This window comes from Hypanus sabinus, chromosome 10 (assembly GCF_030144855.1).
Source record: "Hypanus sabinus isolate sHypSab1 chromosome 10, sHypSab1.hap1, whole genome shotgun sequence".
Classification (NCBI taxonomy): Eukaryota; Metazoa; Chordata; class Chondrichthyes; order Myliobatiformes; family Dasyatidae; genus Hypanus; species Hypanus sabinus.
In genome coordinates this window covers 74,999,607-75,013,387 of record NC_082715.1, presented here as the reverse complement: position 1 = coordinate 75,013,387, position 13,781 = coordinate 74,999,607, and the positions used below count along the sequence as shown (strand labels likewise).

The 13,781-nt window shown below is 42.3% G+C and overlaps 1 protein-coding gene across 2 annotated transcripts in view; it reads left to right on the top strand.

Moving 5' to 3' along the window:
* The window catches only part of bmp5 (bone morphogenetic protein 5), a 201,085-nt gene that overhangs the window by 99,382 nt on the left and 87,922 nt on the right, over positions 1–13,781 (top strand). For both annotated transcript variants that reach the window (XM_059982091.1, XM_059982092.1), the window contains exons 2-3: positions 1,657–1,849; positions 9,179–9,327. In XM_059982091.1, the coding sequence (XP_059838074.1) occupies positions 1,657–1,849; positions 9,179–9,327 (342 nt within the window). The remainder of the gene's footprint in view (positions 1–1,656; positions 1,850–9,178; positions 9,328–13,781) is intronic.

Genomic DNA, 13,781 nt, shown 5'->3' with positions numbered 1-13,781 from the left:
ATGCTCTCCGCGGTATATCCATAGAAGTTTTTGAGTGTATTTGTTGACATGCCAAGTCTCTTCAGACTTCTAATAGAGTATAGCTGCTGTCTTGCCTTCTTTATAACTACATCAATATGTTGGGATCCACCTAGGAACTTGAAACTGCTCACGCTCTCCACTTATGATCCCTCTATGAGGATTGGTATGTGTTCCTTCGTCATACCCTTCCTGAAGTCCACAATCAGCTCTTTCGTCTTGCTGACATTGAGTGCCAGGTTGTTGCTGCGGTACTACTCCACCTGTTGGCATATCTCACTCCTGTACGCCCTCTCGTTACCACCTGAAATTCCACCAACAACGGTTGAGTGGTCAGCAAATTTATAGATGGTATTTGAGCTATGCCTAGCCACACTGTCATGTGTATATAGAGAGTAGAGCAGTGAGCCAAGCACGCACAGCCCTGAAGTGCCCCAGTATTGTTTGTCAGCGAGGAGGATATGTTATCACCAATCCATACTGATTGTGGTCTTCCGGTTAGGAAGTCAAGGATCCAATTGCAGAGGGAGGTACAGAGGCCCAGGTTCTGCAACTTCTCAATCAGGATTGTGGGAATGATGGTATTAAATGCTAAGCTAAAGTCGATAAACAGCATCCTGATGCAGGTGTTTGTGATGTCCAGGTGGTCTAAAGCCATGTGGAGAGCCATTGAGATTTCGTCTGCCATTGATCTATTGTGGTGATAGGCAAATTGCAATGGGTCCAGGTCCTTGCTGAGGCAGGAGTTCAGTCTAGTCATGACCAACCTCTCAAAGCATTTCATCACTATTGATGTGAGTGCTACTGGGTGATAGTCATTAAGGAAGCCCACATTATTCTTCTTAGGCACTGGTATAATTGCTGCTTTTTTGAAGCAAGTGGGAACTTCTGCTTGTTGCAATGAGAGGTTGAAAATGTTTCTTGAATAGTCCTGCTAGTTGGTTGACACAGGTTTTCAGAGCCTTACCAGGTGCTCCATTGGAACCTTCCACCTTGTGAGGGTTCACTCTCTTTAAAGACAGCCTAACATCGGCCTCTGAGACAGAGATCACAGGGTCATCAGGTGCAGCAGGAATCTTCACAGCTGTAGTTGTGTTCTCCCTTTCAAAGCGGGCATAGAAGGCATTGAATTCACCTGGTAGTGAAGATGCCATTCTTGCTATCGGGTTTCGTTTCATAGGAAGTAATGCCTCCTGGCTGACGGTAGCTGTGATGAAATGGTATGGTGGGGATCTTTGATGATGGATGCTGCCTCCTTGAGGCAGTGTCTCTTGTAGATACTCTCGGTGGTGGGGAAAGGTGTGGCTGTGATGTACTGGGCTGAGTTGCCCACTCCCTGAAGCTTTTTAACTTTCTGCACGTTCTAATTGCTGTACCAGACTGTGATGCAATCATTCAGAGTGATTTCAACAGTACATCTGCAGAGGTGTGTTTCAGTGACAAGCCAAGCTTCCCTAACTTCCTGAGAGAGCAAAGGAGCTGGCATGCCTTCCTTGTGATTGCATCCATATTCTGCCTGAGCTGCTGAGCTCTCTTACCATTTTGTGTGTGTTGCTCTGGATTTCCAGAGCATGCAGAATCTCTTGCGTTTGTAACGGATGTCAACTGTTATTTTCTTCTTATTATTCTTTATCTTAGTTGAAAGGGACAAGTACTTCTCTCACCAACGAAGACACTACAAGGAATTCCGATTTGATCTCACACAAATTCCTGAAGGCGAGGCAGTAACAGCAGCAGAATTCCGCATTTACAAAGACCGAAGCAACAGCAGATATGAAAATGATACCTTCAGGATTACCATATACCAGGTTATTAAAGAATATACTAAAAGGTAACATATTCATTTAATTACATTTGTCATTAAATTCTTGTAATGTATTTTGTGATGCTATGTGAAAAGACTACACTGCAATAATACAGAAGGGTGGAATTAATTCAAGAACTAAAAACAAATGCAGCTTATTACCATACAAACAAATGCATTACAAGATGCTCTCATTACTCAGTGGCCAATTTATTAGGTAGTCCTGTACATCTACTCGTTAATACAAATATCTAATCAGCCAATCATGTGGCAGCAACTCAATGCTTAAAAGCATACAGACACGGTCAAGAGGTTTGGTTACTGTTCTGACCAAGTGTCAGAATGGGGAAGAAATATGGTCTAAGTGTCTTTGATTATGGGATGATTGTTGGGGCCAGACAGAGTGGTTTGAGTATCTCAGAAACTGCTGATCTCCTGGAATTTGAATTCAGAACAGTCTCTAGAGTTTACAAGAGTGGTGTGAGAATAGAAAAATCTAGTGAGTGGCAGTTCTATGGGTGAAAATGCCTTATTAGTGAGGGAGCTCAGAAGAGAATGGCCAGACTGGTTCAAGCTGATAAGAAAGCAATAGTAACTCATATAAGCATGCATTACAAGAACAACATGCAGAAGAGCATTTTTGAATGCACAGCACATTGAACCTTGAAGTGGATGGGCTACTGAAGCAGGAGACCATGAATGTAGCTCTGGCCACATTATTAGGTACAAGAGGTATCTAATAAAGTGGCCACTGAGTGTACATGAGTAGAAATTGCAATTCTTTGCGCATAGGCCAAAATAGTCAGTTATTATCACTTCTATGCCGTTTGATTTTTATTAGTTCCAATTAATTTAGTAAAATAATGGATGAGTGCCTTTGTGGATTAGTTGTAGTGTCAAGGGCAGACGTCTATGCCTCTTATCATCTTGTATGCCTCTATCAAATCACCTCTCATCCTTCTCACCCCAAAGAGAAAAGTCCTAGCTCACTCAGCCTATCCTTATAATACATGCTCTCTAATCTATGCAGCTTTGTGGTAAATTTCCTTTGCACTGTCTAACATTTCCACATTCTTTCTATAATGATGCAACCAGAAATGAACAAAATATTCCAAGTATGGTCTAACCAGGGTTTCATTGAGCTGCAACATTACCTCATGGCTTCTGAACTCAATCCCCTGGACTAATGAGGGCCAGTACACCATATGTTTTCTTAGCCATTTGATCAACTTGTGTGGCAACATTGGGGGATCTATGGACATAAACCTCAAGGTCTCTCTGTTCCTCCACACTGATGGGAATCCTGCTATTTATCCTATATTCTTCCTTCAAATTTGTCCCTCCAAGATGGTACTGGCAATATAGGGCAATGTTTTGTGGACAGCAAACAATACTACTAACTATTCTACTAAATATACACATTGCTGTAGATTGTAATTTGTCTTTGGGAGTTGTGCTTTTGAACCGTTTGAACCACCTGATATCTTGAATGATTCAGCAATTTGGGCTCTCGAGAATGCAGATACTGCCACGGCGGCCATTGCTGGAAAGGACTTCAGGCCAGATTGAAACTTTGGGTTGGATTGAAGTGGCGGGATTTGGGCCTGAGTGCGAAAAGTGAGCCAATGTTTAGCAATTTAAGCGCTGAGTCAGATTAAAAAGAATACGGAGTTGAGGTTGAGGGTGAGGGATGAAATGATGTTCAGCTCACTCGCCTCAGTGTTGAACTGACTCTGCAGTTGTGGCCTGCTCCTGTGTCGCTTCGAAGTTGAACTGGCTGCATGGCTATGGATTCACTTTTGGGGACACTGCGATTCATGGTCTGTGTATAATTTGTTTACTTTTTTATTACTTGCAAATGTTCTTTTTTGAAACATTGAATGTTTGACAGTATTTCTTGTGTAGTGTTCTTCATGGGTTCTGTTGTGTTTCTTTGTGACTGCCTGCAAGAAGATAAATCTCAAGGTTTGTATATGGTATACATTTGAGGCTTCCATCTATTGGATGACACCCGTCATTGGTGTTGCGACCTAGCTGTCTCGATACGCAATCCAGGGCAATACAATATGGAAAATAAGCTGTTGCCCATGTATCAAGCTCCCCCTGTCTACACATCTGACAAACCCAAAGGAACAGCAGATACTGACACAGCTTGGCACCAGCAGTGTTGCAGGCATTGCCAGTTAATGTTCAACTCAGTGACTGTCTTGGTGACTCCAGCTCCGGATATTCTCCTCGAAGTTTACACCTGAAGCTTACCTAATCAGTATGTATAGCTATAAGGTGGCGGAGATTTGAGATCTGAAATTTTCTTCTCCTAGATGACTTGCCAACCACGGCTGACAAGCCCTTTCTGCCCGAAGCGACTGATTTTAAAGCACCAGTAACCTGCCTTTGCCCCTTCTCCTGTCAGTAGAAATGGTTTTGCTGGGCTTAGTACCTAAGCCACACGTGAAGGCCGGGAGTTGGACTTGGTTGTCAGAGAATATTTGAGACACATGCCATTGGCAGCATTTAATAGATAGTGGCAGCTTATTCTCATTACCACCCTCGACTATAAAAACCTGAAGGAACCATGGTATACATAAATGAACTTTGAACTTTTGATCTTCCAAAGTGAATCACTTCACGCTTTTCCAGATTGAGCTCCATCTGCTATCTCACAATCTAGATGAATAATCTCAATTATTTTACGCCACAGGCATTCACACATTCAGATGTACAAAACACATTATCTTTCCAGGATGTTGGTGTTTGATAGAGGTCATTAAATTTTAATTATCTTGCCTTGTTTTTCTTTCACTAGGTAAGCCTTAATGAACAAAGCTATTTACAATTTCAAAACAGCAGCATTCTATTTGAATGTCTTACTGGTGGGAAACTGAGGTTAAAAATATGACAGGTTCGCTTTATTTGTCACATGTGCATCTTCACATACAGCAAAATGTGTTGTTTGTTTCTAATCAAATCAGCCTGCAGGTGTTACTGTGCTTCTTGTGCCAACATAACATGTCCACAGCTCACAGACCCTACCCTGTACATCCTTGAAATGTGGGATGGAACTGAAATACCTTAAGGAAACCCACATGGTCACGGGGAGGACATAATAATTCCTTGCAGACAGTGGCAGGAATTGAACCCTGATTTTACAGCTGCTGTAGTCACTGTGTTATGCCTACTGCTACGCTACCATGCTGCCTGCATATCCTTTTGCTGTACATTAAAGTCAAAGTCAAGTTCATCATCATTGCACAAGTGCCACAGAGCACCAGATAAGCAGCATTCACAAGAAAAACAATAAATCAAACACAAATCATCCACAATTCTTACAAGAAAGAACAGCAGTAGAACAAAAAAAATCGAAGTCCATGTTAGTGGAAGGTGATCGAAGTGGTCATAGTGTTCCAAAACTGTAGTGATTAGAGTTTAGCTGGTTGGCCTGAGAACTCAGTATTTGAAGGGAAGTAACAAAATTACTAAATGTTTAAATTTTCCATCGATTTATCCTTGCCTTCACCTTCTTATAGAATGTATTCTTGCTTCTAATAAGTTAATAGTAAAATCAAAGACCCTGAGCCCATTAATCACCCCTGAGATTGGGAATGTTTATTTTAGTTGGTTGCACTGAAAGAACCATCACAAGAGACATGTTTAATTAATTACCAGCTATCTTGCAGTTTAAAAACGCACTGGCCATTAGTCAGTGATTTCCCATTTCAGGCTCCAGAGAGCACTGAATACGATTTATTAGGCACTGGAACCTTTTTTTTGACCATTTGACCATTTCTGGAGTGACAGGTCAAGGCTGCGGTGATTATCAGGCAGTTGCCAACTCTGAAGCACCCAGGGGAGGTGAGAAATGTCCTCCTTGTGTGGTCGCTGGAGCAGCAGCACAGAAAAGTATTCCTAAAACTAAATGAAGATAAAACTGAAATACTCTTGGCCGGTCCCAAAGCCAAAAGAGATAAACTTCCTAATAAACTTGGGAACTTGGCTCCCCTTGTAACATCAGAAGTTGCAAGCCTGAGTGTTATCCTTGATTCAGATTTGAGTTTTAAATCTCACGTAAAGAAAGTGGCCCGGGCTGTATTTCTGCACCTAAGAAATATTGTAAAAGCATCTCTATTTCTGAAACGTAATGATGCTGAGAAAAACTAATTCACGCCTTTATATTGCATAGGCTAGGTTACTGTAATGCTCTTTATACTGGCCTTCCAAAGCAATTTATTGACAAACTTCAACTCATTCTGAGTGCTGGTGCTAGACTTTTAACCAAAACCAGGATGAGGGACTGTGTCAGTCCCAAACTACCTACTCTGCATTGGTTTCCTATATCTTTTAGAGTTGTGTTTAGCGTACTCTTACTTGTCATTAAAGCTCTTAATTGTCCGGGACAAGAGTACATTATCATTTTCACTTCATAATCCTACTTAAACTCCCAGGTCTTCTTCTGCCTGCCTTTTAAACTTAGACAATCTCCCCCAAAGATATTTGGCAGGTCAGCTTTTTTGAACTACACTCCTAAACTGTAGTATTCAGTACCTAAGACTATAAGTGATGCAGATTCAGTTGACACTTTTAAACTTTGGCTCAAAACCTATTTATTTAACCTTGCTTTGAACTAACATCTTCCTTTCTCTTTTATTTTTATGTTTATTTTTGTGTTTTAAATTTTCTTGTCATGTTTGCACTTTATCCCATTGTAAAGCACTTTGAAATACATCGTCTATTATGAATAGTGCTCTACAAATAACATTATTCTTCTTATTAAATACTGGTGCAAGAAGATTGAAATGAGAGTGTAATCATTATTGCCTGCTGGAGCAGCACTGGGCTTAATATAATTATCACCAGTTGGGTGCTTGTGGTGGGGAAACAGCTCCGGGGTAGGCTGGCAGCTGGTTTGTCAATCCCTCATACTGCTGTGGCATTTTTACAACTGTCCCTTTAATGTATTTTCACTCAGAAGCATTCTTGGAAGCTGGGCGAATTGGACGATGACTGGTTTGTGTGCCATTTCACAATTCAAAATTTCAAGATAGTTTATTGTCATTTTTCAGTATACGAGTGTAAAGGAGAATGAAATGATTGTTACTCTGGACCCAATGCCACATAAGAAAGCACAATAAACATAAAGAACACAAGAAAAACACAAAAGCACACAATAAATACAAATATAAAAGCAATCCTGACCTATATGCCAATTTATTAGGTACCCTTGTTCTCCTGCATATTATTGCAAATACCTAATCAGCCAATCATGTGCAGCAATTTAATGCATAAAAACATGCAGACATGGTCAAGGGGTTCAGTTGTTCAGACCAAACATCAGAATGAAGAAGCAATGTGATTTCAGTGACTTTGATCATGGATTGTTGGTACCAGACAGCTGGTTTGAGTATCTCAGAAACTGCCGATCTCCTGGGATTTTCATGCCCAGCAGTCTCTAGACTTTATAGAGAATGGTGCAAAAAACCCAATGAAGAAAAGCATTCAGTGAGTGGCAGTTCTGTGGGTGAAAATGCCTTGTGAAAGAGAGAGGCCACGCCATTTCAAGCTGACAGGAAGGCAACAGTAGTTCATGTAAACACACATTACAACATGTATTTGCAGAAGAGCATCTCTGAATGCACAGCATGTCGACTGTGAAGTGGATGGGCGACAGTAGCAAAAGACCATGAACCAGGTGGTACCTAATATAATGGCCACAGAGTACACATTGATAACATGTTGATAACATGACGCTGGGAGTGGCGCAGTGTGTTAACAGGTGGAGGTATTGACTAGTCTGACTGTTTATGACAGGACATAGATGGCATGGTTCTGCCTTGGGAATGGACGGGCCTTTGAGCACACTTTTGTCGAATGGAGTAACGGGTTGTTGCCGTTGAGACAGATGTGTGCTGGTGTTCAGGAGATGACCCAGGTGTTCTGACATTTGTAAAAGAGATGGGCATTATTTCTGATGGTGGAATAGGGCTGGAGTTGATGCCTGTCGATTGACTTTATGTGATATTTCAATCCTTTCATCTTTTAGCAGAGTAAATCTGTACCGTGTGTCAACATTTTTTGGATGTGTTTGATGGAGATGCTGGAATGATTGCTAATTGAACGTGCTTTGGAGCAACACACACACAAAATGCTGGAGGAGCGCAGTGGGTCAGGTGGCATCTATGGAGGGGAATGGACAGTCAATGTTTAGGGTTGAAACCCTTCATTTTGGGGCCCGAGAAAAAGAGCAGAAACTGGAGTAAAAGGCTTGTGGTAGATGGAGCAGAACGAGCTGGTGGGTAGTAGGTGGATCCAGGTGAGTGGGGAAGGTAGGAAGATGGGGGAGGTGTGCATGTGGGAAATAATGTGAGAGGTTGTGAGGTGATAGGTAAAAGAGGGAAAGAGCTGAAGAAGAAGAAATTGGACAGGAGAGGAGATTAGACCATGGAATCAACGGAAGGAGGTTTTTGTCCCTATTTTGTGCTTTAGGAAAGATGTTATTGGAGGCATGGCCTTTTAAAAGTCCAAATTGAAACACTGTCTTCCTATGAAGGTGAATGCAAAAAACTTCATGGGATAGCTTGAAGCTCTGATGCCTGATAGTTACTTTTCAATCAACATCAGATATTCTAGTGACAATAAAGCAAAACTGCAAGTGCTGAAAATCTGAAATTAAAACAAAAAACACTCAGCAAGTCTGGTAGCCACTGTGAAGAGAGACGTGTTTAATTATTCAGGGCTGAGGTTCTGTCAGAATTGGGGAAGAGAGAGAGTAAAACGCCAGGCTTTAGAGTGTACAAAGATGGAGGAGAGATAGTTTGAAAGAAGGGAATATTTCCTTCCCTTCTCTTGAGACCAATGAGTTGATATACAAATACAAATGTCTGTAGATAAATTTTCTCTGTGTAATGTGTTGCTGAATAGCATAGTTATGGGACATTAAATTTAATTTTTAATATCTATGTATTTCTTATTGTAATTTATAGATTTTTATGTATTGTACTGTAATATTGCCTCAAAACAACAAATTTCACAACATATGTGAGTGATAATAAATCTGATTCTGATTCTGCTCTTTAGGGCTGACTAAACAAAAATCACTTTGATAATCAAAGACTTAGAACTAGCTTGCTTCCTTGCTTTTCCATTTCAAAGAAGATTCACAGACCTGAAATGTTAACTGTTTCTCTTTCCACAGATGCTACCTGACCTGATGAGTGGATCCAATACATTTTGTGATAATCTGGTGATTTACACTTGAACATCAACATATTCACAATGAATCAATTTGGGACTAACTGGGAATATGGAAAGTTTTCAATCTTAACTTTGGAACTCACTGCTGCCTGTTTCTCTGTCAACCAGGGATGCCGACCTCTTCCTGCTGGACAGCAAAAAAATTCGTGCGTCAGAGGGTGGATGGCTTGTGTTCGACATCACAGCTACCAGCAATCACTGGGTACTGAACCCACAACATAACCTGGGCTTGCAGCTTTGTGTGGAAATAATGGATGGTATGTTATCGGTCAACAGAAACAAATTGTGATCATTATTCTAACTTATCTTGGGTGTGCTCTCTGGGAAGGTGTAGTTACTATTTTATAAAGAGCCTACATTCAACTGCACAGGTTCTGTTGGAGGCAGAGGAGAGCTTCAAACTGTACCCAGGAACACTTCAGTGTAACAAATTGTACTGCCTTGTGGTTATGGACAGCAACATTTTTCACACATTTCATGAAATGAAATGTTTTCACAAACCAAGTTGAGTACAACTGAGGGAACAACGTTGCCCACGTCATTTTGTAAAATCCCATCCACTTCTTCAAATAAAGCTGAGGGAGCTATAAAGTCCATTTGGGTAAGGTGGAGACTCCGTTTTATTCTTTCAATCGAGGGTTAGCAGCTTCAAGGAAACAGAATTCTCTGACTCGAGCCTCAATTTAGTAGACCCAGAATCTTTCCAGAATGGATAGAATTTAAGAGCAGGAAGGTTACGTTGCAACTGTATAGGGCAGTGGTGAGGCTGCACCTGGAGTACTTGTGCAGATATGGTCTCCTTACTTGATCAAAGATATATTGGCCTTGGTGGTAGTGCAGAGGAGGTTCGCCAGGTTGATTCCTTGATGTGGGAGTTAGCCTATAAGGAGAGATCGAGACGCCTGGAACTAAATTTGCTGCAATTCAGAAGAATGAGAGGGGATCTGATAGGAATACAGTGGATTCTGGTTAATTGGGCCATATCCAGTGTCTCTGACAACTGCAGCTGTGAGAAGTGCATCCAGCTGCAGCTTCCAACAATCCGCGTAAGGAGTTAGAGCTGGCTGGATGAACTCTTGATCATTCGGGTGGCTGGGGAGTTGATAGATAGAACATATACAGAGGTAGTTACATGCAAGGTGCAGGACACAGGGAACTGGGTGACAGTCAGGAAGGGGAAAGGGTTAAGGATCCAGTGCCGAATACCCCTGTGGTCATCCACCCTCAACAACAGGTATAGTATATCACTTTGGATACTGTTGGGCAGGGGGATGACCTGGTAGAGGAAAGTCACAGTGGTCAGGTCTCTGGCTCTGAGTCTGGCTCCGCAACTCAGGAGGGAAGTGCGGAAGAAGAGACAAGCTATGGTGATCGGGATTTGTTAGATAGGAGAATGGAAAGGAGGTCCTATGGGCAAGAACAAGGTTCCTTGGATGGTGTTGCCTTCCATGTGCCAGGGTCTGGGACATCTTGGATTGAGTCCTCAGCATTCTTAAGTGAACAGCCAGAGGTCATGATCTATGTAGGTACCAATTGCATGGGTACAACAAGTGATGAAGTTCTGCATGGGGAGTTCAGGGATTTAGGTGCTAAGTTAAAGGACTGGACCTCCAGGTTGTGACCTCTGGATTGCTAGTGGGGGCAGAACTAGGAATATTATACAGTTTAACATGTGGCTAAGGAGTTGGTGTAGGAGGGAGGGCATAAGATTTTTGGATTGGACTCCCTTCCAGGGAAGATAGGACCTGCATAAAAAAGGTTTTCACCTGAAATGGAGGGGGGGGGGGGTCTAATATCTCAGTGAAAAAGTTTGTTAATGCAGCATCGTGGAGTTTAAACAAAAGTTGCAGGTGATGGGAACCAGAGTGCCAGAGCAGTTAGTGAGGAGGTTGTGGAGATAGATGTTGGTAAGACCTCAGACAAAGTCAGAAATCAAAAGGTTGAGAATGGTGCGACTAGTGTCCTGAGCTGTATCATAGGCAAGTCCTGAATGAGGGCCTCAGCCCAAAACATTGACTGTTGACTCTGTTCCATAGATACTGCCTGGCCTGCTGAGTTCCTCCAGCGTTTTGTGTGTATTGCCACGTTTATGTGGCTATAGTAGTGCAGGGGTACACTTTGCATCTAGTGATCACAATGCCACTAGTTTCAAAGTAAATATGCAAAAAGATAGGTCTGGTCTGCAGGTTGAGGTACTAAATTGGAGGAAGAACAATGTTAATGGTATCAGAAAGAATCTGGTAAGTATGGTTGAGGACAGGCTGCTTTCTGGCAAAGGTGTACTTGTTAGGTGGAAGCCCTTCAAAAGTGAAATTTTCAGAGTAGAAAGCTTGTACATGCCTGTCAAAATAGAAGGTCAAAGATATCAAGTAGTTTTCAAGAGATATTGAGGCCCTGGTTAGGAGAAAAATGGAGGTGCATAGCAGGTACAGGCAGGTAGGAACAAATGAGGTACTTACGGAGTATAAGAAATGCAAGACAATACTTAAAGGAATCAGGAGGGCTAAAAGAAGGCATGAAGTTGCTCTAGCAGACAAGGTGAAGGAGAATCCTAATGGATTCTACAGATATGTTAAGAGCAAAAGGATTGCAAGGGTCAAAATTGGTCCTCTGGAAGATCAGAACGGTAATCCATTTGCGGAGGCAAAACAGATGGGGGAGATCTTAAATAAATTTTTTACATCTGTATTTACTCGGGAGATGGGCACAGAGTCTATAGAAGTGAGGCAAAATGGCATCAACTTCATGGACATTGGATTACAGAGGAGCAGTTGGTCGATATCCTAAGGCAAATCAGACTGGATAAATCACCAGACAAGGTGTTCCCTTGGTTCCTATGGGAAGAAGTGTATAAATTGCTAGGGCCCTAGCAGAGATACTTAAATTATCCTTAGCGACAGCAGAGGGTTGGAAGGTAGCTAATGTTGTGCTGCTGTTTAAAAATGGCTCTAAACATATACCTGAAAATTATAGACTGGTGAGTGGCAGATGTGGCAAAGTTATCGAAAGGTATTCTAAGGGACTGGGTATATAAGTATTTGGATAGACATGGACTGATTAAGAACAGTCAGCATTGCTTTGTGTGCGGTGGATCATGTCTAACCAATCCTACAGCATTTTTTGAGGAAGTTACCAGGAAAGTGGGTGAATGAAAGGCAGTGGATGTTGTCTAAATGGATTTCAGCAAGGTATTTGACAATGTCCCACATGGGAGGTTGATCAAGAATGTTCAGTTTCTCAGCATTCAAGATGAGGTAGCAAATTGGATTAGACATTAGCTTTATAGGAGAAGCCAGAGAGTGGTAGTAGATGGTTGCCTCTCTGACTGGCGGTCTGTGGCTAGTGGTGTGCCACAGGGATTGGTGCTGGGTCCTTTGTTGTTTGCCATCTATATCAATGATCAGCTTGGAGGCTACTCAGATGGAATAAAAGATGTTGCTTCTGCAGTCTGAGTGTGGCCTCATCATGGCCATAGAGGAGGCCATAGACCAACATGTTGGAATGGAATCGGAAGTAGAATTGAATTGGGTGGCCATCTCCAAAGGGATCCCACCACCAAGCGTATCTTTCCTTCCTCCCTACTTTCTGGTTTCCAAAAGGGTCACTCCCTACGTGACTCTATTCTCCATTTGTCCCTCCTCACTGATCTCCCTCTTGGTACCTATCCTTGCAAGTGGAACAAGTGCCACACCTGTCCCTACACCTCCTCCCTCACTATCATTCAGGGCCCCAAACAGTCTTTCCAGGTGAGATGACACTTCACCTGTGAGTATGTTAGGGCCATCCACTGTATCTGGTGCTCCTGGTGTGGCCTCCTGTATATTGGTGAGACCTGACTTAGATTGGTAGGCCACTTTGCCAAGCACCTATGCTCCATCTGCAGAAAAAGTGGGATTTCCTGGCAGCTACCCACTTCATTTTCACTACCATGGCCATGGCTTTCTCTACTGCCAAATTGAGGCCACACTCAGGTTGGAGGAGCAACACCTTATATTCTCTCCAGGTAGCCTCCAACCTGATGGGATGAACATCGATTTCTCGAATTTCTGGTAATTGCCCCACCTCCTCTCCCTCACCATTCCCCATTCCCGTTTCCTTCTCTCTCCTTATCTCCTTATTTACCCATCATCTCCCTCAGGTGCTCCTCTCTCTTCCCTTTCTTCCACAGTCTCTACCCTCTCCTATCAGATTCCCCCCTTCTCCAGTCCTTTATCTCTTTCAGCAATCAACTTCTCGGATCTTTACTTCACCCCTCCCCCTCCCAGTTTTACCTATCACCTACCACCTTGTACTTCTTCCTCCCATTCTCCACACTCGTACTCTGACTTCTCATCTTTTTTTTCAGTGCTGATGAAGGGTCTCGGCCTGAAACGTCAACAGTTTACTTTTTCATAGAAGCTGCCTGGCCTGCTGAGTTCCTCCAGCATTTTGTGTGTGTATATTGAGTACAGGACATGGTATGTTATGTTGAACTTGTATGAAACACTGTTGCGGCTGAATCTGGAGTATTTTGTGTAGTTTTATTCATCTACCTACAGGTGTTACGAACCCCATAACTGGGTCACTTACCAGCAAAGATCGAGAGGTCCGTTGAAGTCTGCTGATACTATTTTTAAAAGTCTTTATTTATAAAGGGGCACAAAAATAAGATTAATACAGACATTCAGATAATATACGTCGTCAATACTCAATCTAAAAACGCGGGTATAAT